Source organism: Hemicordylus capensis, chromosome 5, assembly GCF_027244095.1.
Source record: "Hemicordylus capensis ecotype Gifberg chromosome 5, rHemCap1.1.pri, whole genome shotgun sequence".
Classification (NCBI taxonomy): Eukaryota; Metazoa; Chordata; class Lepidosauria; order Squamata; family Cordylidae; genus Hemicordylus; species Hemicordylus capensis.
In genome coordinates, this window is record NC_069661.1 from 33,190,256 (window position 1) to 33,216,975 (window position 26,720).

At 47.4% G+C, this 26,720-nt stretch overlaps 1 protein-coding gene across 4 annotated transcripts in view; it reads right to left on the bottom strand.

The window, feature by feature from the left end:
* The window catches only part of CENPE (centromere protein E), an 81,979-nt gene extending 56,740 nt beyond the window's left edge, over positions 1-25,239 (bottom strand). For all 4 annotated transcript variants that reach the window (XM_053257478.1, XM_053257477.1, XM_053257476.1 and 1 more), the window contains exons 1-16: positions 25,085-25,239; positions 22,954-23,045; positions 19,148-19,237; positions 18,953-19,071; positions 18,047-18,169; positions 17,255-17,336; positions 16,799-16,866; positions 16,102-16,173; positions 15,016-15,067; positions 13,788-13,875; positions 13,512-13,641; positions 12,787-12,906; positions 11,380-11,535; positions 9,940-10,057; positions 2,781-2,878; positions 2,055-2,111 (exon numbers count right to left, since the gene is read on the bottom strand). In XM_053257478.1, the coding sequence (XP_053113453.1) occupies positions 2,055-2,111; positions 2,781-2,878; positions 9,940-10,057; positions 11,380-11,535; positions 12,787-12,906; positions 13,512-13,641; positions 13,788-13,875; positions 15,016-15,067; positions 16,102-16,173; positions 16,799-16,866; positions 17,255-17,336; positions 18,047-18,169; positions 18,953-19,071; positions 19,148-19,237; positions 22,954-23,045; positions 25,085-25,140 (1,521 nt within the window). In that variant the 5' untranslated portion in view covers positions 25,141-25,239. The remainder of the gene's footprint in view (positions 1-2,054; positions 2,112-2,780; positions 2,879-9,939; positions 10,058-11,379; positions 11,536-12,786; positions 12,907-13,511; positions 13,642-13,787; positions 13,876-15,015; positions 15,068-16,101; positions 16,174-16,798; positions 16,867-17,254; positions 17,337-18,046; positions 18,170-18,952; positions 19,072-19,147; positions 19,238-22,953; positions 23,046-25,084) is intronic.
* Between the last annotated feature and the right edge of the window lie 1,481 nt (positions 25,240-26,720).

Genomic DNA, 26,720 nt, shown 5'->3' on the forward strand with positions numbered 1-26,720 from the left:
CTGGCTGAAACGCCTGCACCTATGGCTCTAGCTGAAAACCGCACTCTATCAAAGGTAATGTCTGCCGCAAGGGCGGCAGCCCTTTGCAAGCGAAGAAGCTTCTTATGCATCTTGGTCTAATCTGCAGGTGGATCATTAAGCAACTCATCTATCCACAGTACTGATGCCCTGGAGACAAGGGAAGCAGTAGTGTCAGCCCGAATTGCCATGGCAGATGACTCATGGGCTCTGCGAAGGGCCACTTCAGCCTTCTTATCGGCTGGATCCTTGAACATGGAGTCCCCATCTTTTGGGACCACCACCCCACTGAGAAGGGCCCCGAAAGGGGCATCCGTAAAAGGGACCTTTAGCAGCTGCAGCATGTCCTCCTCAAAATTGTATAATCTGGCGGCGGATGCTGTTGCACGCTTAGCAGCAGACAAGACCTCCCATTCCTCTTTAATAGAAGAGGTAAACCCCTCTGGCATGACTGCTCTGTACTGAGGGGCTTTAGATTGTGGGAGTACCAGGGAACCCTTTGTAACCGTGTTAAGACTCCTCACGTGTAACTGGTCTAAGGCCCAAAGCCAGCAAAGACTGGTTGATGACCGGTTGAGCATCCTCCATAAGGGAAAGTCTCTGGCTGTTAGTGCCCAAATCCTGATCCTGAGGAATCTCCCCCTCTTCACAAGAGGATGATTCCGCATCCGTGTCCCCGAGCCTTGAGCCTGCTTGGGAGCCTCTAGGCTGGAAAACATCCGGTGACTCCTCCCCCGATTCTGCGGAAGAATGCAGTCCCCTGGACCCTGCATAGGGGGTGACCCGCATAGTGTGCTTGAGGCGCTTATGCAGTGGAGACTCCTCATGTGAGTCTGACGATGAAGGGCTGTCCTCCCGTCTCCTGCATGCCCTAGTCGAGGAGCGCCCCTTGAGAGCTGCATTAACAGTTTTAAGCACTGCCTCCTCAATCCAGCCCTTCAAGACTGCTGAGTTCAAAGTGCCCCCAGAATTGCCCACGGAGTGCTCCCCCATTATCTGTGGGGTGCCAGGGTGGTTCCCTATGGGGTTTTGGCTGGCCTCATCCCCACTCCCCCTAGCAGGCCCAGCTCTCACCAAGACTGGTCTGGCCGGACTGCCTCCGCGGCATAATCGCCTCTGCTGCTTTGCGGCTTGATGGCCTCTCCGCCCCAGCCTCATCCCCGAGAAGGCTCGAGGACCTTGGGAGTTCTTGCTGCAGCCCACCCACGGCCTCTGTGGCGGGTCGAGCGGCCGCCGGGGAGAGAAGGGGCAGCGAGTGAAAGACCACCTCCTGCTCCAGCACCATGGAAGGGTGGGGCGGCGGAACCGCGCGCCGCTCAACAGCAACTGGTGAGCGCTCCTTGTCGGTGTGCTTCTTCTTCTTCTTGATGGGGGGCACAGCCTGAAGAAGATTATCGTGCCCAACCAGTTTGTGAGCATCCAAATCCCATCCGTCCGAACGGGGGTATGGCCGCTGAGACTTGAGGGCGCCAGCAAGGCTCCCCCTAGTGGCCGCCATCTTGTCTCCACCCTTCGTGGCGTCCCGCTGATTTGGCAGGAAAAGCCATTGGCGGGCCGATTGCTCCCTTCTTGCGAGGAGGCCCAGGCCCTTCTTGGTGGCCATCAATTGCCAACTCAGAGCGGTTGGGGGGGAGGGGAGCGGGCAACAGGGGTGACAGCAGAGGGAGAAGAAGAACCACAGGGGACAGAGAAATCACAAATTTTTTTTTTTTTTTAAACAGTAGAAGAAAAGGCTACACGAGAAGTGAGAATACAGTGAATAATTTCAGAAAGGGGAGTCAAAGATTAAATAAGAAGGAATAGAGAGATGAAGCAAGCTACAGCAAACGAGTCCTCTGGAGCTAAGGCAGGAAGTAGAACTGAAGGGATCCGCCCACATGTGTTGGGTTACGGATCTTCAAGTATTACTACTTCCTGCCTTCTGGAGCATGTGGAGGGATGTAATCCCACGTTGGGTGACCTCCTACACCAGCCAAGAATCAGAGATTTATACTTGCATTTCAGACCAATTCTTAGAACACAATGAACCGGCTTACCCTCTCTTCTACAAGAGTTTCACAAAGCTGGACAGAATCTGCAAAACCTTTATGAACCTAGAACAGAGAGAATACCTAAGTGAGATACACAATTCTTCCTTTGTTCCTTCCCCTCAAAGCTCCTTTTTTTCTGCCAAGACATTGTATGTTCTCACAGAAATATGTTGCTAGAATAAAGGCAATTATCTAGAGGCCAAACAATACTCTAAATGTCAAGTATAATTAGCCCTGAAGAGCTTGGTTTTCTTTTCGTTAAGTAGTAGACATACTGGGTATACCCACAGATTTGACACCATGGGTGGAGGGGAGGATAGGGGAGCTTTAGGTCTACAGCCCTGATCCATAGGTCAAACCCCCTCCAACCCAATGGAAGCCAACACATCAATACAGTGGCAGGGGACAAAGTAGGGTCAAAGCGCCCACCCCACCCCCAATCTGCATGAGGTCCCAATCTGCCTATTAACTAGAGAAATAGGTAGTCAGCTGGGATAACATTTAGATGTCAGGCTTAGTTTTACCCTAAAGCAGGGGTAGGCAACCTTGACGCTCCAGCTGTTGAACTAGAATTCCCACCAGTCCTGGCCAAGATAAACTGTGGATGAGAATGATGGGAACTGTAGTTCAAAAAACAGCTGGAGCACCAAGGTTGTCCACCCCTGCCCTAAAGCCATTCATACTGGAGGCCCACTAGCCAAAACACTGATATGTAGCTTTCTGGTGACTTACTATGCTAATATCAGCCCCTGGAATCCACTCATCCTCTGGTATTAGAGCACAGGCTGCCATGCCTAGATCATCACTTTCTGAGAACAACGAAGACACAGCTAAAAATAAAATGTTTTATTAGAGAAAGCAAACAAGTTATGCAAAACTAGCAGCAGCAGGACTGGCACTCAAGACAGGACAAAAGGGCTCTGAGCTCGAAAGTGAGTGAGTAAGAAGTTCCCCTCAAGATGCCAAGCAGGGACTTTCAAACTTGTTTATTTTATTTAACATATTTGTATAGTGCCCACTACTGATGTCTCTGGGTGGTTAACAAACCAAACCAAGAAATGTAAAAATAATTAACAAATAAACATTCAAATTAAAACTAAACCATAAGGACCGCTAAGTAGCTTAAACTTGGCTGAAGAGATGTGTCTTTAGCAGTTTCCTAAAAGGCCAACAGAAAGCCACCTAATGGCGCAGCGGGAAATGACTTGACTAGCAAGCCAAAGGTTGCCAGTTTGAATCCCCACTGGTGTGTTTCCCAGACTATGGGAAACACCTATACTGGGCAGCAGCGATATAGGAAGATAGGTACATTGGTACTCACCGTGAAGGTGTCTTCTGGCTGGTGTAGAAGAGGTCACCCAACGTGGGATTACATCCCTCCACATGCTCCAGAAGGCAGGAAGTAGAAAGAACTGAAGACTTAACCCCGTGCATGTGGGCGTATACCTTCAGTACCTAAAACAGCTCAAGCTCCAGAAGAAATAACATAACCACAACATGAACAGGAAAATAGCATAACATAACCCAGGACGAGAAGATGAAGAGCAGAACAGAGTAGCCCTCCCTCCCGGGTCAGAGATCCAGCCAAGGAAAAGAAACAAACCCCGGGTGGGCCTTGGGTGACCTCTTCTACACCAGCCAGAAGACACCTTCACGGTGAGTACCAATGTACCTTTCTCGGCTGGTGTAGGAGGTCACCCAACGTGGGAGATACCACAGCACCAACCACGGGAGGGAAACAGAGTCCCCAAACACTGGATCTACTGAGCCGGAAGGACCCTCTGAAGGACCCTCCGACCAAAGGCCGCCCTTGCCGAGGCATGCTCGTCCAACTTATAATGTCTTGAAAACGTGAAAGGAGACGACCACGTAGCTGCCTTGCAGATTTCCTCCAGTGACGCCGCGGAAGACAGCGCCGCCGACGTAGCCGCTGATCTCGTAGAATGTGCTGTAATTTGATCGGGAACTGGTAGGCCCTGTGATCTATACGACTCTCCAATACAGGACTTCACCCATCTGGCTATGATCGCCTTCGAAACCTTCAAACCCAATTTGGATGACTTGAAGGCCACAAACAGGGCATCGGATTTTCTAAACGGCTCCGTCCTGCGCAGGTAGACCTTTAGTGCTCGACGGACATCCAATCGATGCCATTCTTTCTCGGCAGGATGTCTAGGATCCGGACAGAATGAGGGAAGAAATATGTCCGCAGCCCTATGGAAGATCGAATTTACTTTTGGCGTGAAGGAAGGATCAGGAATGAGACGAACTGCGTCCTTAGAGAAGACACACAGGCCACTCTTAACAGACAAGGCCTGCAGCTCTGAGACCCTTCTGGCTGATGTAATGGCCACGAGAAAGGCCACCTTCCATGAAAGAAGCTGGAGAGAGATGGAGTGAATCGGTTCAAACGGGCGAAACTGAAGTCCTCTGAGAACCACATGCAAGTCCCAGGATGGAAAACGATGGCAGATAGGTGGAGACAGGTGTGCTGCTCCTCTCAGGAATTTCTGCAATAGAGGGTGTTTAGCTTGGAAGGCCTGCTGACGCGGAAACAGCATCTGAACCAAACACGCCGCTTGTCGCTTGAGGGTGTTTGCTTTTAGGCCCATGGAGAGACCCTCCTGGAGGAAGTCTAACAGCTCCCGCAACTTACAGTTGTCGGGCTGCAGGCCACGTCTAGCCGCCCAGCGAAGAAAACTCCTCCAAGTTGACTGATAGATCCTGTTAGTGGAAGCCTTCCTGGAAGCGAGGATAGTCTCAATAACCTGCTCCGATAGACTTTCCCGGCCTAGGAGAGCCCGCTCAGCTTCCACGCGGTCAGCTGCAACCATTCTGGTTCTGGATGGAGAACTGGGCCTTGCTGTAGTAGATCCGGACGGCAAGGTAGTCTGAGGGGCCTTTCCACAGCCAGCGCCACAATTTCGGAGAACCAGGGTCTCCTGGGCCAGAAGGGCGCGATCAAAATCATGGAGGACCGGGACCCCCGAAGCTTCCGTAGGCACCAAGATAGTAAGGGAATCGGAGGAAAAGCGTACAGCAGCGAAGGAGGCCACGGTGTCGACAGGGCGTCCACTGCTTCCGCTCCCTCCGACGGGAAGCGCGAGTAGAACCTCCGCAGCTTGGCGTTCTCCCTGGACGCAAAAAGGTCCACGCATGGCTCTCCCAGCCTCTCTGTCACCCAGTGGAATACGGAGGGGTGGAGGCCCCACTCCGCTGGCTGAATCCGCTGCCGGCTGAGCCAATCCGCCTGCACATTGGAGGCCCCACTTACGTGATGCGCCAGGATGGACGACAAGTTCTGTTCCGCCCACTCCAGCAGGGCCACTGCCTGAATATGGAGGGACCTCGACCTCGTCCCCCCTTGCCTGTTGATGTGGGCTTTGGTAGCAGTGTTGTCCGTGCGAACCAACACGTTTCGTCCCTCGACGAGCGGCCGGAAGGATCTTAAGGCCAGAAACACTGCCCGTAGCTCGAGCCAATTGATACTGTGACGCGATTCTTCCCTGGACCACTGGCCTTGAGCAGATTGGTTCCGGCAGTGCGCCCCCCAGCCCCACAGGCTGGCATCTGTCGTGACCAAAATCCTTTCTGGCTCCAGAAATGGTTTCCCCATGACGAGGTTTTCCTTCACAGTCCACCACCTGATCGCCTCCCTCAGATCCCAGCCTAGGGGGATTTTCTTGTCTCGCCGCAGAGCAATCCTGCTCTGATGGGGAAGAAGAGCCCACTGCAATCTGCGAAGATGGAGCCTTGCCCAGGGAACCGAATCCATGGCCGCCACCATTAGTCCAAGCAGTCTTGCTAGCTTTAGGAGTCTGGCCTGGTCTTTCCTCAACACTCTGCTGGCAAGGGATGACAGCACTTCCATCCTGTCCTCTGGCAGAAACAGTTTGCAGACCGCTGTGTCCATGATGACTCCCAGATGACGCAGGCGTCGGGATGGTGTCAGGTGGCTTTTGGCTAAGTTCACCAGGAAGCCGTGTTGTTTCAGCAGAGAGAGGGTCCTGGACAGGGCGGAGCTCACGGCTTCGGCCGAGCTTGCTCAAATCAACAGATCGTCTAAATAAAAGTAAAGATGAATGCCCTCCATGCGAAGGACGGCTACCAGGGGGCTCAGAATCTTTGTGAAGACCCTGGGGGCCGATGACAGACCGAATGGCAGAGCTCGGTACTGAAAATGCCTTCCCATGTAACAGAAGCGCAGAAGAGGGCGACTGAGTGGATGGATGGGAACATGAAGATAAGCATCCTGAAGGTCTATGGAGACCAAAAAGTCCCCTGCCTGCAGAGTCTCTGATATGGTGCGTAGAGTTTCCATCTTGAAGTGCCTCTTTATCACAAATCTGTTGACGGGGCGCAAGTTCAGCACCGCCCTTGCTGAGCCGTCCTTCTTCGGCACGGTGAAAATTACAGAGTATACGCCCCGGCCTCTCTGGCGCAATGGGACCTCCTCTATGGCTCCTATTTCCCTCAGATGTTGGATGGCTAGCAGTAGGCCCTTGTGCTTCGCGACTTTCTTTGATCTTGGAGTGAGAAGGAACCTGTTGCCAGGGCGACTGGAGAGTTCCACTCTGTAACCCTGCTTCACGATAGATAGGACCCAATTGTCTGCAATGGACTCTTTCCAGACGTGCCAGAAGTCCAATAGTCGAGCCCCTACCCTGTCGGTCGGCGAGTCAGGAATGCTGTTTGGGGCCCCGAGACTGGGAGGTGAAGGACTGACGATTCTGTGCAGGAAACGATTGCCTGCCCTGTGCCCTAGATCTATTCCACTGGGGCCGAAAGGAGCGGAAGGAGTCCCTCTGTCTGAATTGCGGTCTGAAGGCTCTAAAAGTTTGATTAGATCTGCGAGGAAAGGTCTTATCCTCCTTGCGTGAGACAGATGGCAATGCCTTACGCTTGTCCTGGGTCTCAATGAGCACCTCCTTGAGAGCTTCGTCCCCAAAGAGCTTACCCCCAGCATAGGGAACTGATGCCAGGTTTGCCTTAGAGGTGTTGTCAACTTTCCAATATTTGAGCCAAATGTTGCGCCTGGCTAGCACACCTGCGCCCAAAGCACGAGCTGAAAAGCGCACGCTGTCGAAAGTGGCATCTGCTGCGAGGGCGGCCGCTTTTTGTAAACGTACTAGCTTGCGGCGCATTTGCGACTCATCAGACGGAGGGTCATTGAGCAGCTCATCAATCCATAACACTGAAGCCCTCGACACCAAAGAGGCTGTAGTGTCGGCCCTGATAGCCATAGCAGACAAATCATGAAGCCTGCGTAGAGCAGCTTCCGCTTTTCTGTCTGCGGGGTCCTTAAAGGTGGAATCCCCATCCTTGGGAACCACTACTCCGCTAAGGAGGGCTCCAAAGGGGGCATCCGTGAGGGGGGTCTTCAGAAGATTCAGAGTTTCCTCATCAAAGTCATAAAGCTTAGAGGCAGCCGCTGGCGCACGCTTAGCGGTGGCGATGGCGGCCCATTCCTCCTTTATAGTGGCCAAGAAGCCCTCAGGCATGACTGCCTTAGACTGCACAGGCTTCGCACTGGGTAGAACGAGGGAGCCCTTGGAGATGGGGTTATCCTCCTCAGGGGACACCGGCTTAAGGCCCAGAGCAAGCAGAGATCGGTTGATAATAGATTGGGCATCCTCCTTCAGAGAGAGACGTTGACTGAGAGCATCAGGCCCCTGCTCTTCGGGGGCCTCACTCTCCTCATCAGAAGAAGAGTAAAACTCAGGATCCCCACTCCCTGTAGCGGCCCCCTCCTCTCCGTGGTAAATAATATCAGGAGACTCCTCTCCCGACTCCTCCGAAGAGCGGAGTCCCCGAGAACGATGGTAAGAGGGGACCCTCATGGATTTTCTTAGTCTCTTTCTGACCGGGGAACGGTCCTGGGAGTCCGAGGATGCGGACTCCTCCTCCCGACGCCTAGGTGCTCTTTCCTTAGGCCGCCCCTGCAGCGCAGCCGCCAGGGAGCGTTGTACTGCCTCCTCGATCCAGCTCCTTAAGGCCTCTTGGTCTACTGCGTTCCCGGACCTGCCCGCAGAGGCGCCACCACCCGGAGCTGAACGGCCAGGGGAGCCCAAACCCAATGGCTGAGAGGGCGCCTCCCCGCTCCCTCGCGAGGGCCCTGGTCTCACCAGAGAAGACTCGTCCTCGATCTGCTGCCCTGCGGCTTGATCCCCCTCGCCCTGATGCTCCGCTGGGCTGGGGCTGCTGAGCTGATCTGGCTGCCGCTCCTCCGATGTCCCGCCCGCTGGGTCCTGTGCTGGGCGCGCGGCCGCCGGCGATAGGGGGGGCGGGGATCGAAAGGCCGCTTCCTCCACAGTGCGCTTCGGCAGCAGCTCAGGCGAGGCCGACCGATGGTTGCGCGCGATTGGCAATCGTTCCCGCTCGGCGTGCTTACTCTTTTTCTTGTGCCTTTTCCTTGGAGGCGACGCCGAGCGGAGGTGATCGTGCCCGGTCACGGACCTGGCATCCACACCCTGGCCTTCAGGCTGAGGGGATAGTCGCTGTGGCCTGGAGGCGCCAGCAAGACTCCCCCTAGTGGCCGGCATTTTAGTTGCGTCCTTTTCACCCGCTCGGGCCTTAGGCGGGAAAGACCGTTGGCGGGCCGCTTGTTCCCTCAATGCCAAAATTCCTACCACCTTCCTCGCGGCCATCGAACAGAGGACCGACCAGAGGTGAGAGAATTAGGGGAGGTTGAAAAGGTAGCAGCAAAGAAGTAGGGAAGCGAGGATGGAAAGTAAAAGAGAACTTTTTTTTTTTTTTTTTTAAGGTTTAGGACAGTAGTAGAAACAGTACCAGGCAGAAGACAAAGAAGAAGCTGAAAGGTAGGGTACTTAGAAGAATAGAAGAAAAAACAGGGACAATCACGAAGCGAGCTGAGTAGGAGAACCTCCTGGAGCAAAGGCAGGAAGTAGAACTGAAGGTATACGCCCACATGCACGGGGTTAAGTCTTCAGTTCTTTCTACTTCCTGCCTTCTGGAGCATGTGGAGGGATGTAATCCCACGTTGGGTGACCTCCTACACCAGCCGAGAAGTTGAAAGGCATCATCTCATGCTACATGGGAGGAGGCAATGGTAAACCCCTCCTGTATTCTACCAAAAAAACCCACCGGGCTCTGTGGCCTCCAGGAGTCAACACCAACTCAAAGGCACACTAAAAGGCCAACAGGGACAGAGCAGCTCTAATCTCAGCAGGAAGTGTATTCCACAGCTCTGGGACATCTACCGAGAAGGCTCTCCTTTGAGTTGTCACCAGACAGGCTGGCAGCAACCTCGGACGAACCTCCCCTGAAGATCATAATAGACGGCAGGGTTCATAACCAAGAAGGTGCTCTCTTAAATTCCCTGGGCCCAAGCCATTAAGGGATTTCTAGAGAATAACCAGAACTTTGCATTTTGCCTAGAAGCCTATTGCTGGCAGTGTAGGTTTTAAAACCAGACTAATATTGCCTCTTTGGGACGTCCCAGAGACCAATCTGCACCAATTGCATTTTCCAAACAATGTACAAAGCCAGCCCCATGTAGAGAGCACTGCAGTAGTCAAGCCTGGAAGTTACCAGCATGGGCACCACTGTCTTAAGGTCACTCCCTTCCAGAAAAGGGTGCAGTTGGCCCTCTGTCCACCCCCCCATCATCTCCAGTCAAAATGGAGAAGCCAGGATTGAACCTGGGACCTTCTGCGTGCAAAGCATAGGCTCTACTATTGGGGTACAGTTCCAGCTCCTGGTTTCAGATTATGTGGAAAGGTATCACTTGGCCCAAGGGTGCCTAGCAAATTTCATCGTCAAACAATGATTCGTTTCTTGCAGCTCTTGGGCACTCTAACTACACCACACTGGCTGTATCATGTATTGTTAATCTTTTCCCCGAAAAAAACCACACTTAAAACACACTTACATTCTTCCATATCTGGCAGGACAGACAAAGATGTTTTAAATTTTTTGGCTCTGCCAGGCAAGTCTTGCAGGAAAGATACTCCACCAGGAGCCCAGGTAACTCTCCTCTTCTTTCGTGCCTTAAAAATGTAAAATTGTACAATAGTCAAGACACATAGGAGAACTAGAAGCAAGCTAAATCTTGTTTGATCTTAATTGAATGTGCCGACATGAAGTTCTCATTAGTTACATCAGACTCTTGACCTTCCTGCAAAGAGTTCAGCATAAGGCTCTCTTCCACCTCAATTTATCCATTTTGCAGAGGTAACTCCAGTAGACGGTCAAACACTAGTTTCTATCAAAATCGTTTGGCAAAACCTACAATGAAGTGCAACTCTGGAAAGAACCTTTACCTAAACACATTGAAGGAGCTGGGTATATTTAGCTGGGAGACAATACCTGGCTTCAGATATATGGGCTATCACACAGAAGGAGCAAACTTTTTCTCTGTTGCTCCCAAGAGGATGAGAACCAACAATTACAGAACACAGAGAAACAGATTTAGGCTAAACATTAGGGTTGATACCCATGTATCTGCAGTTCCTAGGTGGCCGGAAATAACCTCCAATTACCATTTTGTTGAATGGAGCCATTTTGTGGCTCTTTTATAAAAAAAAAAATTCCTGTGACTTTTTGCAGAAAATCAGCAAAATTTGGCATTTGTGGGGGGGCGGGGGCTGGAAACCTGGAAGGTACAACATTTTATCTGATTTATTCATTTTATTTTAGCAGTTTTAAGCCTCTTTGTACCCTCCAGAAACCTAACCCCCACTCCCCGCATTGCCATAAACTTAGTGTCTCGTTATCTGCAGTTGTTATCCATGGAAATCAGCAGGATTGCCAATGCATAACAAGGTCCACCTGTACTTGCAGTTCACAAATAGGTTTAAGACTAAACATAAGTTGGAGGCTCCTCAGTCACTCTTGGGTTCTTTTCACAACATACATCAAAATCAAAGCAAAGTTGAAAAAACCCTCTGACAGCAATATAAGCTAGCAGTAATAAGTCAGCCTTTTTGCCACTTCTAAGTTTCAAGGGCTTTCCTAAAACTGGGAAGCCTTCTGAATATCAGAAAGGAATTTGCTAAGTAAAAAGCTAGCATACATCTATACAGTGATCCAGCCTTTCTTACAAAAGGATAAACTATGAAATGAGAACAAAATGTACAGTTAAGAGATGCACTCAGGAAGATGTATACATATAGCTTATGGTGAAATACAGAAGAGTTGCAGGAAAACTGATCAAATAGCACTTTTGGCAACCCTCCAGACTACCTTTTCTCTAAAAAGGCACCATTTGCTCAAGAATGAAAGCAGTACATCTGCTAGAGAAGATGCAGTAAACCATTAACTTTCCCCAGAGATTCAACAGCTTCTCCCAATATCTTCCTTTCCAGCTTACTTTGAACTCTTGCTGTAAGCAAGAGGATGATGTGACAAGCATCTCTGTCAGAGCTCTTATGCTGTCCTGTTGCTGCTTTTGAAGCAGGTCCTTCTCTTCTAGGAGCTGTGCAAGGTGATCTTTTTCTACTTCTCTGGTGTGAAAATGTGAAGAAAGCTGAAAACAAACACAAACTGTAAACTGAAGCAGCAACACACTTTCATGGAAAACCATGTTCGATTTATTAAGGAAATCAGTCAATTACAGAAGTGTTTTTAACAATAAATCACTGCCACACTGCCCCCTAAAGGGGATGTGGCTATGTATGGAATTGCCATACCATTCACTTAGAACTGGATTAAAATGGAGACGAGCTAGGGAGAGTGCAGTTGGCTCACCTAGGAGCCATTTTGATCCAGAATATGCTCAAAAATTCCAGTTGATTATTGCCTCCTTCACTCTTCCAGTTCAAAAGATTTCCAGCGAAATAACTGGCAGGCAGTGTTCTCTCTAATTTTTTCTTATCTGGGTGCGGAATGAATTTTGTTCTGGGTGGCAGTACCAAGGCAGTATGTGTGCACGTGCATTCAGAGTGGGACCTTCCTGATTCAACCTGAGTGGAGTCTAAAATTAACTAAGTGGACATCAAAAGGTATGCGAGCACATGCACGCACACACGCCTTAGAGGGATCACTGCTGATAGGTGCTTGGTAAACATTTAAGATGGGAACTCCAATACAATTCTGTAACCAGCACTCAGCTCTTGAGATAACACGCTAAGTGCAAGTTTTATGTCACGAGGAAGGGCAGCATTGCATGCAAGCAGTGAGAGAGGGGGAGAGGGGAGAATAAGGCTAGTCACACACACACAGCCCTACCGGGGTACTTGTGCAGCTGCTTGTGTGAAGCGTAGGGATTCTGGCCGATCCTGGTGTGCCACGGTGGGTATCCTGGGTTTCCCACCCGGCTTTTGAAGAGGTAAGAAGGTGGGCACAGGCATCCCCTTACCTCAGTCCCCGGCTGTGTGGCAGCACAGACTGCATGCAGCCACATTTGGGCTACCGGCAGCCTATTCTACCATAGAGACCAGGGGAAGGAGCATCCCAGCCTCTAGCGTATACCCTAATGTACCACAATGCTAGTGTGGTGCAATATGGGATATCCAGAGGCTGGGCATCCTTCCCCTGGCCTGGGAATCAGGACACTGCTTGCTATGGCACTGATTGTGTGGATGCATGAGTGGCAGCGCCTGTAGAGAACAAGCGGTCATGTGGGGGAAAGGAAGGTGCGAACCTGTCTTCCCTCCAGTCCTCCCCAACCTCGGTATTATGTTCGCGTGGACAACTTTAGTGTCTTTTGGAGCAGGGAGCATCACCCTTGAATGCTTTTTGAATTTTATTCAGAAATCTAACTAGATACCAAACTTACTTCTTCGAGGTGCCGTTTCAAGTCTTCTATTTCTTTACGGTACCTCTTGAGAAGGGCATTGTCGTCTAGCACTTCATTCACTTTGGGGCTATTTTTCATCTTCTTAGCTGTACTTGCAAACTAGAAGAGAAAAGCATGCGAGTCAAGACCAAGAAATCTCTGTATTAGAACGAGTCAAAGTGAGATCCTTCTGCCTAAAATCCACTTTCACGAAGACCCAATTGCTATTCTAGTTATTATGCTGATGAACTGCAGGTGTGGCTTTGCCACCACTGAGCCCTTCCCATATAAACCAGTGGACTAGGATCGCAGAATAACCTACACCAAGACAGAAAAGGTGATCAACTTATGGTTTTTGCAGCCTTTGGGAAGCAATTGTTTTGTTTTATTCTTTTTAGATTTTATGTCTTGCTCTTCATAGCACAGAACTCCAAGATGTAGACTGCTGCCAACCAACACTAGGCTTAAGTCGGAGCACAGCTGTCATGTCTGGGAACACCACAGCTCGAGAGACCAAAGAGGGAACACTCAAGTAGAAGATATGTACTTAAATCCCCACCCTCCTCTCCTTGCAACTACTGTGTTACCTAGAAATAAATTAATGAACTTCATGGTTCATACAGATGGGCATCCCATACTGAAGCAAAAACCCCTTTATGACTCTTCTGGTTCTAGGAGTAATTGCACAGAACTCTTTAAGGAAAAGAAAAAAGAACTAGTTTTACCTGGAGGGTACTGAGTGTTTCCTCCAGCGACACTGGAGTAACTGTGCAGATTATAACAGTTTTGGCATTGCCACCCAGCGAGTTTTGCAGAATTCGTGTCAGCTTGCTGTCTCTGTAGTTTATAAAACCACTGGCAAAAAGAGAATGACAGTGTGAACCTGTCCTCATTAGAAAAGGCAGAATTGTTCCAAAAGCCAACCAGTTACATCCAGAACAAAGTGAGAGCATTTGACTATAGTTCAAAATAAAAGCCCTCATTAATGAGACCATCCTTACCCAGATTGGTCATCACAAAGTTTTTTGATAACCTGGCCCAAGATGAAAAGGCTCCGGTTTATGTTGCAGCCTTCTTTAAGTCGAAGTCCTAGGGAGTAAATATTAACACCATCTTAATCTGAGTAGTGTAACTCTTTCAAACTCATTTGTTTCTTGACTGCAACAGAACAGAAGTCAGATCTTCAGCATGTTAGTGGCATGATGGAGTAAATCGGTTGTTTAAAATTCTCCAGGATTACAGCAAGTGAGGCAGAATTCACTCTAAAGAGGCTGGTTATTGGATTGTTTATGAGAGGAGCTACTTTTCTGCCTAGCAGTTGCCAGCTGAGCTTGGTGCAGATGTAACCTTCTCATCTTCCTAGAGCATGGCCTGAGGGTGCATAGTGAAGCCACCTTGCTGTGAAGGTAGGCAGAACTAGGTCTAGTGAATGATTACGTGGGTGACCACCTAGAATCCTAGAGATGCCACCACGAGTACCACAAAGGCACAGCAGTAAATAAGAACACTTCCAACCATGGTTAAGATCAGGACTCAATGGCTGCCTTTGTACGTAACATAGAGCCACAGTTTCAATGGACCTGCGGTTCTGCTCCCCCACCCCCCAGACAAATTCAGACATCATGGAGAGCTCCCTCTCTGCAGTCAGCGAGACTGCAGGGAGGAGGGGGAACTGGCTGCCTGGGCTTCCTTCTTGATTGAAGGACAGCCCCAGCAGCCAAAGCGAGGGAGGAGCTTCCTCCCTCAACTCCAGTTGCAAAACTGCCAGACTACAGTACTGTGTTCGGATCCAGTGCTGGTACTACTATACTGGGAGGTCCAGGAAGCACATCTCACTACAAAGCGAAGGTATAAATCAGAGTCTGGGGAAGGGAAACTGCGGGTCGATTTTGTGTCTTAACTGCAGTTGCCTGCATTCAGACTTACAGAAATGGAAACCGGAGGCCCCTTCGTTTCAGTTTCGTGTTATGTGCAAATGCAGCCCTCATCTGCTTAGCAACAGGCATTCATTTAGTAAATGACATTGTAAAGGGCAATAGCACCATTACCAGCTCAGTCACGAAGCGTAATGGGTGACTTGGTGCCAATCTTCCAGCCCAACTTGCTACAGGGTTGTTGTAGTAAAGATAGAGTGCAAAGACCTTCTACATCCTGAGCTCTTTGGAAGAAGGGCTGGGCGCAAGTCAGAAGCAGACTTATTGAACTGGGATTTTTATAGTGGCTACATACCTTCAGTGCCTGTTTGGCTAGCTCTCTCACTTCCTGCCAGATCCACCAGATTCTGCAAATTTAATTAAAGCTTTTATTAGAATTGCAAGTGATGTTTGATTCTAGTGACAATGGCACTAGAAATTCTGGGAAACAGTGATAGAGGTAGAAGTTTATTTATTTATTGTTCTTATTTATTGTTAAATTTATATACCGCCTTTCATTAAAGCAATCCCAAGGTGGTTTACAGCAAAAAATAAATAAATAAATAAATAAAATAAAAAATTAAACACAAGATGGTAAAAAAGACACTTAAAATATTAAGTGAAAAAAAAATTAAACAAACCTGATTAAAAATTTAAAACAAAAGCATAAAAGCAATACAGACTATAAAGAGCAGCAGCAGAGAATCAAATTTATTTATTAAATAAGTTATCAGATATGAGCCCCTTTCTAGAAGTTTAAAATGCAGGTCAGTGAAAGTGTGTGTCACATTTGGGAGAAGGAAGCATGTGTATTTTAGTCAAACCTTGACATATAACATCAAACAAAGCAAGCATCAAATGAAAGGGAACACGGAAGTTTCCAGCTTTCTCAGAACTAGGATGGGTCTGCAAAAAGAGCCTGGTTTTGGAAAAGAAATTGAAGAGGGGGATGAAATCTGTATGGCATTTATTTTGATGTTGTGACCAGTTTGAGAATCCTCCCCACCCTGGTATTTTCTGCATTGCCAAATACTGAAGTATACATAGGGACGCCAGCTAAATCCCAAGCATACGGCAGTTATGCAAATGGGATTTTCTTTTGAACAGACATTAGGAATGGCTTGTTGAACTGAGTGAGATTCAGAATGCTCACATGCAAATACCACATTGCTATTAAACCCTGAAGTTCTTTTCAAGATAGAAACATACTGATGTATGACTTTTGACTTTTTGTAATCTTTGCTTTCCAAGAATTACGTTCTGAATCAGATGCTGGACTTACACCCAAGCTGCACATACGTAGTCAAGCTACAATTCCATTCAGTGAGATTTAACACCCCCAAGCTACCTATTGCCATCTCAGACCACATTTGACACTCCCATGCTACATTTCAAAACTCACCAAGTGAGAGACCATGACAGCCCCCTCACAGCTCGAGCTGGAAGCATCAGTCTTTTCCTTACTTTCAATAATCTTCAAAACAGTAAGCAAAGTCACAAATCACAAAACAGTTTTAGAACAATGCACATATATACAGCAGCAGAACCACTCATTGTTGTGAGAGTCAGAGCTCAGAGGGAAGAAGAATCTGCTGCAGGAGTCACTGGGGAGAGGAGAGCTGCATTTCACCAGAACGTTTTCCATCCAACAGACACTCCTTGGTGGTGAAGGGAGAGACACCCTCTGCAATGTTAGCGCACAAGTTTTATTCCACCAGCTCCACATAACGTATGTGAACTAAAGCTAGCTACATACTTCTCTAAGACATGAAGCTGTTTTACTTTTCTATATACAGGCATTCCTGTGCCTGAGCAATACAGACTCACCAGTGGGAGAGAAGCTAAACCCACTCCATTATCGGTAGTGAAGGTTAGAACTGCATCTTCTCTCTCTTCCACACTCCACCCTGCAGCCCGTTAAGCTCTGAACCCAACACCAAGAACTGAGCTACCCCAGTCTCCAACTTGAGTCATCTCATTTGGTGCAATTGTGTGGCAGAACGTTAGAAACTGGTATTTTACGTCATGTGTGTTTGAGCAGCAGTAGTATGCCGGGTGCTGAAAAGCACTTAGCCTGAAAACCATCCACAATCACTTACCATTCTAAAAATAGTATGAGAACGGCTGCTTCTCTCATTCATTTTTGTCTCGCCATAGTGCCGGTTTTCTGTACAGAAGAAGCCACAGCAAAGTAGAGGGCTTAATACACAGAATTAATTGTTTAGAAGTCTCAGAAGTGCATGAAGTAGTTCCCCATGTGTTAAGCCACACTGGATATGTTAACACATCCCCTGCTAACAGAGCAAAGAGGCACCATTTAAAAGGGGTGATTTGCTTATATTGGGAGCAGGGGGAGAGCAACTGGCCGTATCCAGCCCCAGCACAGCATCCCTCCAATGGCTGTTGCTGGTGTTATTTTTATTTTTATTTTTAGATTGAGAGCCCTTTGAGGACAGAGATCCATCTTTATTTTTTATTTCTCTATGTAAACTGCTATGGGAGCATTTTGTTGAAAAGTGGTATATAAATATCCATTGTTGGATGTGAAACCTTACTTTCGCCTTTCTGGAGCCAGCTCAGCACTTGTTCTGGAGCAACCACCACCTCCTCACTCAGGTCTTCCACATATATGGTCCTCTACAAGAGAGCAGATATATATTTGTATATATATTAGTACAGGTTGAGTATCCCTTATCTAGACTGCTTGGGACCAGAAGTGTTCTGGATTTTGGAATATTTGCATAATGATATATCTTGGGCATGGGACCCAGAGCTCTAAAACAGACTCCAACAGAGCAGGCACCAAACTGAGCAGGGAGTGGAGGAGGGGGGCTTTCCCTCTTCCCTCTAGTGCCAAAGTGAGAACATCAAACACATTAAAAAGCTTCACAATAAACACAGAGCTGCAACTAGAGAGAATTACAAACAAAACCTGCCAGTAACAGCCTTCTGAAATAAGTAAGTTTTGACTGCATGTTTAAAAGCAGCAAAATTGGGAATCTGCGAGTGAGTGAGCCGAGGCGTTTTGTTTTTTCTTTTAGTTACGGTGTGGTGCCTGGATTTCGGATGTCCGGATAAGGGATACTCAACCTGTATTCAGCTTTCTACACTTCTTCTAGATTCTGTATCACTTGCACACAAAGCAACATTAAGTTCTCTAAACAGTTTATAATCCAATGCACAACCCTGTCCATTTTTTAAGAACAAGAAATCAATGCAAAGATATTAACCAGGGCTCAGCATCAGGAGAAGCAGGCAGTTGACTATACGGGTGGGTCTCCAGATTACAAGCACTTGCTGGAACACATTCCCAGGGGACAGAGCTCTTCCAGCCTTGAGTTACTTACATTTATGTCTTCACGAACCATCAATGGTTTCTTTTTCCTAATATTACTACAGAGGAGGTCTTGTATGGTCTCATTATGAATTTCCATATAGGATATACGGAGTAGAAACTCCCTGTCTGGAATCTAAACAGAAGGAGCAGCATGTATTAGAAAGCCTGGAGATTGAGAAGTGATACAATAGAACTTTTCCCTACAAATGCAGAATCAAGACTGATGCCCACACCAAAACCTTCCAATTGTACTGGGATCCTGGCTCCATCTCCTTGCTTCCAAGGAGTCCAAACTTGAATCTTTAGATGCTGTTGGACTACAATAGTCAAAGGCCATTGTGACTGGAGATGATGGGAGTTGCAGTACAACAGCATCTGGGAACCGAAGTCTGAGAAACCCTGACTTCAGAAACAAAGCAGGGATGGGGGCTGTCACTCAGTGGTAGAGAACCTGCTATGTATACAGAAGACCCCAGGTTCAATCCCTGGCATCTCCAGGTAGGGCAGGAAATAGCTTTTGTCTGGAGTGTTGGAGAACCACTGCCAGCTCTTATAATGCTGAGCTATGTGGACCAAAGTTCTGATTCAGCATATGGCAGCTTCCTATGCTCCTAAAGCCAAGAGGAGGTCAGAAGCCTACCATCTTGCACAAACGAGTAAGGTGAAGACATGAGGCCGAGTGTACCAGCCTTTCCTTCTAAGTCAGGGCCACACAACCTTAACCATCCAGCTGTTGTACTACAACTCCCATCATCCCTGACTATTGGCCACTGTGGCCAAGAGCCCTAATAGGACACTGTGCAGCCCTGTTCTATGTGAAGGTTAGTACCTCTCAGAGCAGGTTCGATACTACGATGACCTAGCTTTGCAACAAAGGCTTGGCATCTGGAAGATAAAATTAAGCTAAATTACTTACACTATAGATAGTCCTGAAGACATCATCAATTGCCATAGGCAAGATACCAGGAGAATCTTTTGTTCCTAACATAGTATAGGTTTTGCCTGAAGCAGTTTGACCATAAGCAAAAATAGTGCCTAAAGAGAAAAGACAATAGTTAGCTCGGCTCAATACCTAGATTTACCGCAAGCATGCAAATGAACATCCATATACCATTATATCCCTGAACAGCAGAGTTGATAATAGGACCAGCCACTCCTTTGTAGACTTCTGCAGTACTGTCTTCGGAATGAAACACCCGATCTTTAAGAGAAGAAAGAAGGGTAAGCACGTAGATATCATCCTCTACCACCAAGATCTGTCAGCTTGACAGCTTGGACATTAAACTGATTAGTACCTTTAACACAGCAAAAGGGTATTATCGATTTTATAGTATGCCAATGACAATTGTTTGAACCAAAATTTTATTAAAGCAAGCAGGAAATAGTAATATCTCAGAGTTAACTGGAACTAACTTGCAGGACTCTCCCAAGATGAATCCAAGATGCAACAAAATCCAAGATGCTGGACAGGGAAGTCAAAATAGTTCCTCCCCCAACTGAACTGTTATATGTGCCAGGTTTCTGTAGGCTGTTCATTTGGCTCCCTCTTATGGTATCCCACAGAGAGGTCAAAACTACCCTTTCTACTCCGCATCTTGCTTTTAAGTGGTAATCCTCATTTTGTTGGCCATCCACTGTTTGATATGTGCTTATAGGTTGTTTTATTGTGTACCATTCCGAGAGTATTTGCTGAAAAGCAGTCGAGTCTAGAAGCTGCCTTATACAGAGTCAGACCATTGATCTTTCAAGCCCGGCACAAGCTCTTCTGACCGGTAGCAGCTCTCCAAGGCCTTCAGGCACATAATGTGATGCATCAGGCTAACACATGAGCGTTATGGAGAGCCATTATAGAGCTGACCAGTTAAGTGTGTGAGTGCATCTTCACCACTCCCCTCCCAGGGTGCCATGCCACTTTTTGCGTGGAACCACTCTCTTCAAGCAATTCAAATATTAAAAAAAAATAATTGTGTGAGAATGGTTCAAAACTGCCCACTCTCACAAGTGTATAGAAAGGCATGCCGAGAGGAGGGAACAGGATGTGTATGCTCACAACTCTAACTGTATGCTGGATAAAGCTGGTTGGATATTTTGTCCGAAATGGCCAGGAAGACAGTCTGATAATCAAGGGAAGCTTTGAATCAGAATGCTTAACAGAAGAGCATCTGTATGCTTGTATTTGAATGGGAGATTACGCGTGAACACTAAGATATTCCTCTTAGGGGATGGGGCCGCTCTGGAAGAGCATGCTTGCAGAAAGTTCCAAGTTCCCTTCCTGGCAGCATCTCCAAGATAGGGCTGAGAGAGACTCCTGCCTGCAACCTTGGAGAAGCCGCTGCCAGTCTGTGAAGACCATGCTGAGCTAGATAGACCAATGGGCTGACACAGTATAAGGCAGTTTTCTGTGTGAATACAAATTCACACTCTCAGTGAAAGTTATTTGCAATGAGGCTTGGTCTCATAACCTGGCTGACCACACTTACACAAATATGGTTCAGATTCTCCACAGAACTCTATTAATTTATCTAAGCCAGGGCTGCACAACTTTGGCCCTTAAGCTGTTGCTAGACTAATTCCCGAGTGTTGTCCACTGTGTCTGGGGATTATGGGAGCTTTAGCTCAAAGCAGCTAGAGGAAGGAAGTTGTGCAGCCCTGATCTAAACCCTTTTTGCAGCCATCTGGGCTAATGGCCATTAGCACATCTTAAGGTAGCCAGTTCCACAAATATATATGCTATGTGAAAAAAATTTCCTTTTTTCTACTCTGGTACCAGCTGAGCTTATTCAGCCCATTACCAGAAGCCTTCCTGGTTGCAACTGCATCTCCAGGCTTGGAGACTGCACTTTTGTTATGTTCAGGAGCTGCACTGCAATGTGAGCTCCCAGTCTATGTTATACACGGGGACAAGTCGCTTAGTTGGCAGTGGACTGGTTGCCCCTAGATTTGGCTGCAAGCCCCATAAATTGGAAAGGGGATTAGATTGATTAGAAAGGGGATTAGATGAGCCCCTGGTGGCGCAGTGGTAAAACTGCCGCCCTGTAACCAGAAGGTTACAAGTTCAATCCTGACCAGGGGCTCAAGGTTGACTCAGCCTTCCATCCTTCCGAGGTCGGTAAAATGAGTACCCAGAATGTTGGGGGCAATATGCTAAATCATTGTAAACCGCTTAGAGAGCTTCGGCTATAGAGCGGTATATAAATGTAAGTGCTATTGCTAAGTGCTATTGCTAGATTGACACTCCCTCTTTCTGTGAGGGGGCCCTGGCTAAGCAGGGTCCAAAACTAGCTACTGCAAGGGTCTGGCATTCAAGATCATTTCAGACTTGGAATGAAATCTAAACTCCCCTCTTCCTCTTGCAAGAAAGGTAACACCTGTTGTTAACAAAGCACTTAGGCCAGGAAGTGAAGGCAGAAAAGACAGATAAGACAAGTGCAATTGCAGCCCACATTACAAAAGGGATAAGTTAGTGATGCAATTTTGAAAGTGTGCCTATCAAAACTGTTGACAGAATTATTGGGAGAGTCAGTCTCAGCACTGGGAACTCTTTTGATGCATCTGCATAGTGACTTTTCCTTAGTGATGTGCCCGGACCGATCCGGAGGCCATTCTAAAAGCCTCCAGACTGGTCCGGACATGGGCAGTTCGAGTTCATTGGGGTGGGGGGTTCCTTTAAGGGTGGGAGAGGGTTTACCCCTCCAGCTCATGTTGCCCCCTCCAGCTCATGTATTTTCTGTAGTAAAAGGGTGGCAGGATAACTCCCTGCCACCCCTTCCCCCCGCTTGGCAGCAAAAGCCTTTGAGAAGCCTTTTGCGCACGCATGCACACATTTTCTGTAGTAATTGGGGCGGCAGGATACCTTCCTGCCGCCCCTTCCCCTGCTTGGCTGCAAAAGGCTTTAAGGAGCACGCGCAAAAGGCTTCTAAAAGCCTTTTGCAGCCAAGGCAGGGGGGCGGCAGGAAGGTATCACTACAGAAAATACGTGAGCCAGAGGGGAGAAAGAGGTGGGAGGGGTAAGTAAACCCTCTCCTGCCCTTAAAGGAACCCCCCACCCCAGTGCTGGACCACAGCTCCGCGGTTCCGTGCACACCCCTAGTTTTCATTACAACCAGCCTTAAATACCATAGGCGATTCACACTCCTTCCTAACCAGGAAGCACAATGCAATCCCTCCCCAACATCACACAAAACAGGTTGTCTGGGGGGTTCCCCTATTTAGCAGAGCAGGACAAAAGAAATGTGCCCTCAAGGCACATTTTGAGATATAAATATCCCTAACTCCACGACCCAGTGTACACTGCAAAACATCTCAATGCCTCTCGCTTGAGACTCCATCAGACTGCAACAAGAAACTCCAGCAGACCACCTTGGTGTTCTTCTCTTCAGGACAGGTGGCATAGCCTCTTGCCCAGCTCCTCCAGGGCTGAATCTATCCCTTTCTCTTATTTCTGAAATCTTGCCCCTCTATCTTGAAGTACCTCTCTAGCCTGCCCAGAAATTTACTCATAATTTGAAACTAAGCTAAATGTGCCTTACAATATTCTATTTTTAAACATATTTGCAATGCTTTTACATTAGAACCACCTAGTAAATTATATTCTTTCAATAAACTCCTTTTTGTTAATTAAAATCTCTCTCTCAAGCTGATTTTCTTGAGTTCATATGTTTGCACAAATTAAGGCCGTTTGGAACTCTCTCTCCTTTTGAGCTAAATTCTCCACATTCGACCGAACTGGGGGTGCAGACCAATCACCCTCGAGGTAGTTTCCATCAGCAGCCCCGAATCTCCAGCTAATCAGTTTAAACATGCTAGAATCAGAAAAATTAGTAATTCAAGAGAAGATGCTATATGTGCCTTTCTCCACTTCCAATGGCTATGTTAAAAGTCATTCAATATGTACTCAAGTGCACAGCCAGAACTTACCAAAAGTAAAGGACTTGGTCCCATCAACTTGAGAGATGTTACAGTTCTCACTTCTCCATGAAATAGTCCCCTTATCATTGTCTGCATTCTCTCTGAAGAAACAGAAGAGGTTTCCTGGTCATTAAATTATTTTAGAATTATAGATAGATCTCATGTTTAAAGGAGATATTCGGCCCCACAATAATTCTAAGGTTTCTCAGTCCTGAAAGTTGTCCCAATGGTAGTTGTCCTACCATTGACAGCTTCTGAATGTTCACCTTAATTGTTAGGATGTATCTTGTTTTGCAAAGCTCAAATCATATAGCACTGAGAGAGATTCCTGCCTGCAACCTTGGAGAAGCTGCTGCTAGTTTGTGTAGACAAAACTGAGCTAGAGGGACCTATGGTCTGATTCAGTATATGGCAGCTTCCTATGCCTGTTCCTACATGCAGAATGCATTTCTGAGGGTGGTGGCAGCGTTTTAAAAAGCTAAATAGGAACATAGGAAGCTGCCATATACTGAGTTAGACCACTGGTCCATCTAACTCAGTATTGTCTACAGACTGGCAGCAGCTTCCCCAAGGTCACAGGCAGAAGTCTCTCTCAGCCCCATCTTGGAGATGCCAAGGAGCGAACTTGGGACCTTCTGCAAGCATGCTCTTCCAGAGCAACCCAGTCTCCTAAGGGGGACATTTTACAGTGCTCCCATGCAGTTCCCCAGTCAAATGCACAGGGCAGACTCTGTTTATCCAAGCAAATAATTCATGCTTGCTACCACAAGACCAGCAACCCTCCCTTACCCAAAGACTGGAGATCCTACTATGTACCAGTAGCAGCTGGTGAGGGCACCGGTGGAGGGGCAGCAAAAGGCACCTTTAAGTTTAAATGAATTGGTGCTTACCTCTGCTCTCACAGCACCTGAACACTGCTTGGAGAGCGGAGGTAAGCACCAATTCATTTACTCTTAAAAGTGCCTCTCACCACCCCTCCACCGGCACCCTCATCGGCCGCTACTACCATGTACATGTGCAAACAGCTTTGAGAACAGCCTTCAACAAAATTTATTCCCATTTAGTCAAATGCCATTTAGAAGTATCCCTACTCTTAACACGGATCTAAACTAGGGTAGCCAACCTGAAGCTCTCCAGTTGTTGGACTACAAGTCCCATCATACCCAGCCACAATTTATTGAAGCTTGGGATGATGGAACCTTTAGCCCAACAGCTGAAGAGCTTCCGGTTTGTCAGCCCTGCTGTAGTGTATACAGAGACCCTTTTTGGCACACATTTGCAAGACATACACTTTGAAAAAAATGTTTATACAAGCTCCTTTAGCTTGCCAAGTAAATCATTCAGCAAATCATAAATATGGTGGCAGAAGCTAGGAAAGTTTTTGCAAGAAGCAGAGATACTTTTAAATTTTCTAATAATTAGCAGATAATTTAGGAGTACTGTTGCTGAGGATGGGGAAAGTATGCTAGTCATGTTTATAAAGAAACATTCTCAAGGGCAGGAAAAAGCTGATGCTTATAAATGAGACAAGGCAGGGCAGGGGAGGAGAGAAAGATTATCTCTCCCACTCAAGAAGCCCCCTAAACACTAACCAGCCCTATCCTATTCTGCATTTATTTATGATCACATTGTATATCATTTTAAGAAACTAAAATGCTGCAAGGCAGTCTACACAATTTAAGGAATCACAATTTAAGACGTTTTAGAGAAGGGTTAAGAGCACAGACGTGCAATGAAACGATCATGAGTTACTTGTTTATTGCATTGCATCTATTGCATTGCATCTATTGCATTGCATCTATTGCATTGCATCTATTGCATTGCTCTATCACTTTATTGAAGACGGTAAAGCAGCGTATAAGTATGTATAATAAATAAATGTACGCAAAGTTCAGGCAAAATGAGTACCCAGAATGTTGGGGGCAATATGCTAAATCATTGTAAACCGCTTAGAGAGCTCCGGCTATAGAGCGGTATATAAATGTAAGTGCTATTGCTATTGCTATTGCTATGGGATCAGTAGAACTTAGGCAGTAACATGCATAGGATTCTCAGTTTCCCCAAGAGAGAACAATATACTTTATTTAAAACACACATGCAACAGACAAGACCCCATTCTCCACGACAATCACATCGTCACCTTGCAATAAGAGGCCGCACTCTAACGCAAACAGTTACCGCTCCCTCCTCCGCCATCTTGCCCTAGTCTTTCCGCTCTTGAGTTTGAATTTCGACCGAGGTCGCTTTATATTGGTCCGTTGGTTACGTTTGCAGCAGAGGTGTCATCGCGCTTCCCCGCCCACCGATGGACCGTACTATTATGGTGTGTAGGGGTGATGGACGGGTCGACCTCGGCATTAAAGGGAGATCGAGGAAGACAGTGTTCAGTCGTGAAAGGCAGCGCGTTTCCCCCGAAGCGTTTCTTTTCTCCCTCCCTCCCACTGCTCAAAGAAAAGGAGCAGGCAAAGTTTTCCTTGTTTCCTTCTTTCTTTCAGGTAAGAGAGCGAGGGAGTGAAAGGGTTAAAAAGGCGGGTCTTTTACGTCAGCTCTCTTATCTGACTGGACAGGCAAGAACACGCTGATTCGCTGAATGGAGCCACAGCCGCGTTGCTTTAAAAATGTGCCGCGTTTAAAGAGCTGGGCGCTGTGAAAGAAGTTTTTGGTGCAACTGTTACGCAAGAGGAAGGCTTTGTGGTTGGTATTGTCATCGGTACACACAGACTTATATAAATGAAAGGCTACCCAGACTGCCCTGCTATTTTTGATGTCCCCCCCCTCTTTGCTTGCATAGTAAATTGTCAGCTGCCCATAGGAAACCGTGGAGAAACTCGGGAGATATCAGCATGGTTGGGACTGGGACTGGGAGGAGCAGTCAATTTTGCACCCCGAAAAGATCGAAGCAAAGACAGGAAGGAGCTCGTGCTCTTTCGGCACATAGCACAAGCCTTATTTTGTGTGGGGAAAAGTGGATTTCAGGTTTAAAACGCTTGGAAGATTGTTCTGCAAAAGAAAATAGATTATAGTTATGAGGCTCACATGGAAAATTGGGGACAGCAATTGCTAAGCTAGTGGCCGCTGACACCCCTGTAATGTAACGGTAAAGTTGGCTGTCAAGCAGTGTCGACTCCTGGTGACCACAGAGCCATGTGGTTTCCTTTGCTCTCAATAGCTTGGACTGAAGGTCGGCAGAGAACAGGAGATTTACAACAACCTTATGTCCAATATGGTTATTCCCATATTGCAGTGTGGGAGGGGGCTGAGTAAGAAATGTAGTTTATGCTCGGTTACATAACATGGAACCACGGGTCCAATGGATCTACCGTTCTGTGCCCTCCTCCACTCTCTTATCCATGTTCAGACATTGGGGGGGAGCGTCTCTTTGCAGTCAAGAGAGGCCAGTGATGTCTACCTTGATGTAGCTTCTTTTGGTTTCCTATAAATCATATGTTGATTATGGTCGATGACTGTAATAAAAAATTTACTGCCAAGAGACGGGGGAGCTGGCTGTGTGGATGTCCTTCTTCACAGAAGGACAGCCTGCACAGCCAATGGGGTTGGAGTGAAGGAGGAGATTCCTCTCTCGATTCCAGCTCCAAGGGACCCAAACAGTGGTACCAGCCTTTTTACATAATGCTGGCACAACAGGAATGGAATTTGCGGTGGCGGAACTCCACTCACTCTGATCGAAAGTTCAGAGTGGAGTTTGGCGAGGGAAAACGCGGGTCGCTTTCCCCCGCAAACTCCATTTCCCCTGGTTTGGACGTTTGGGTTTGGAA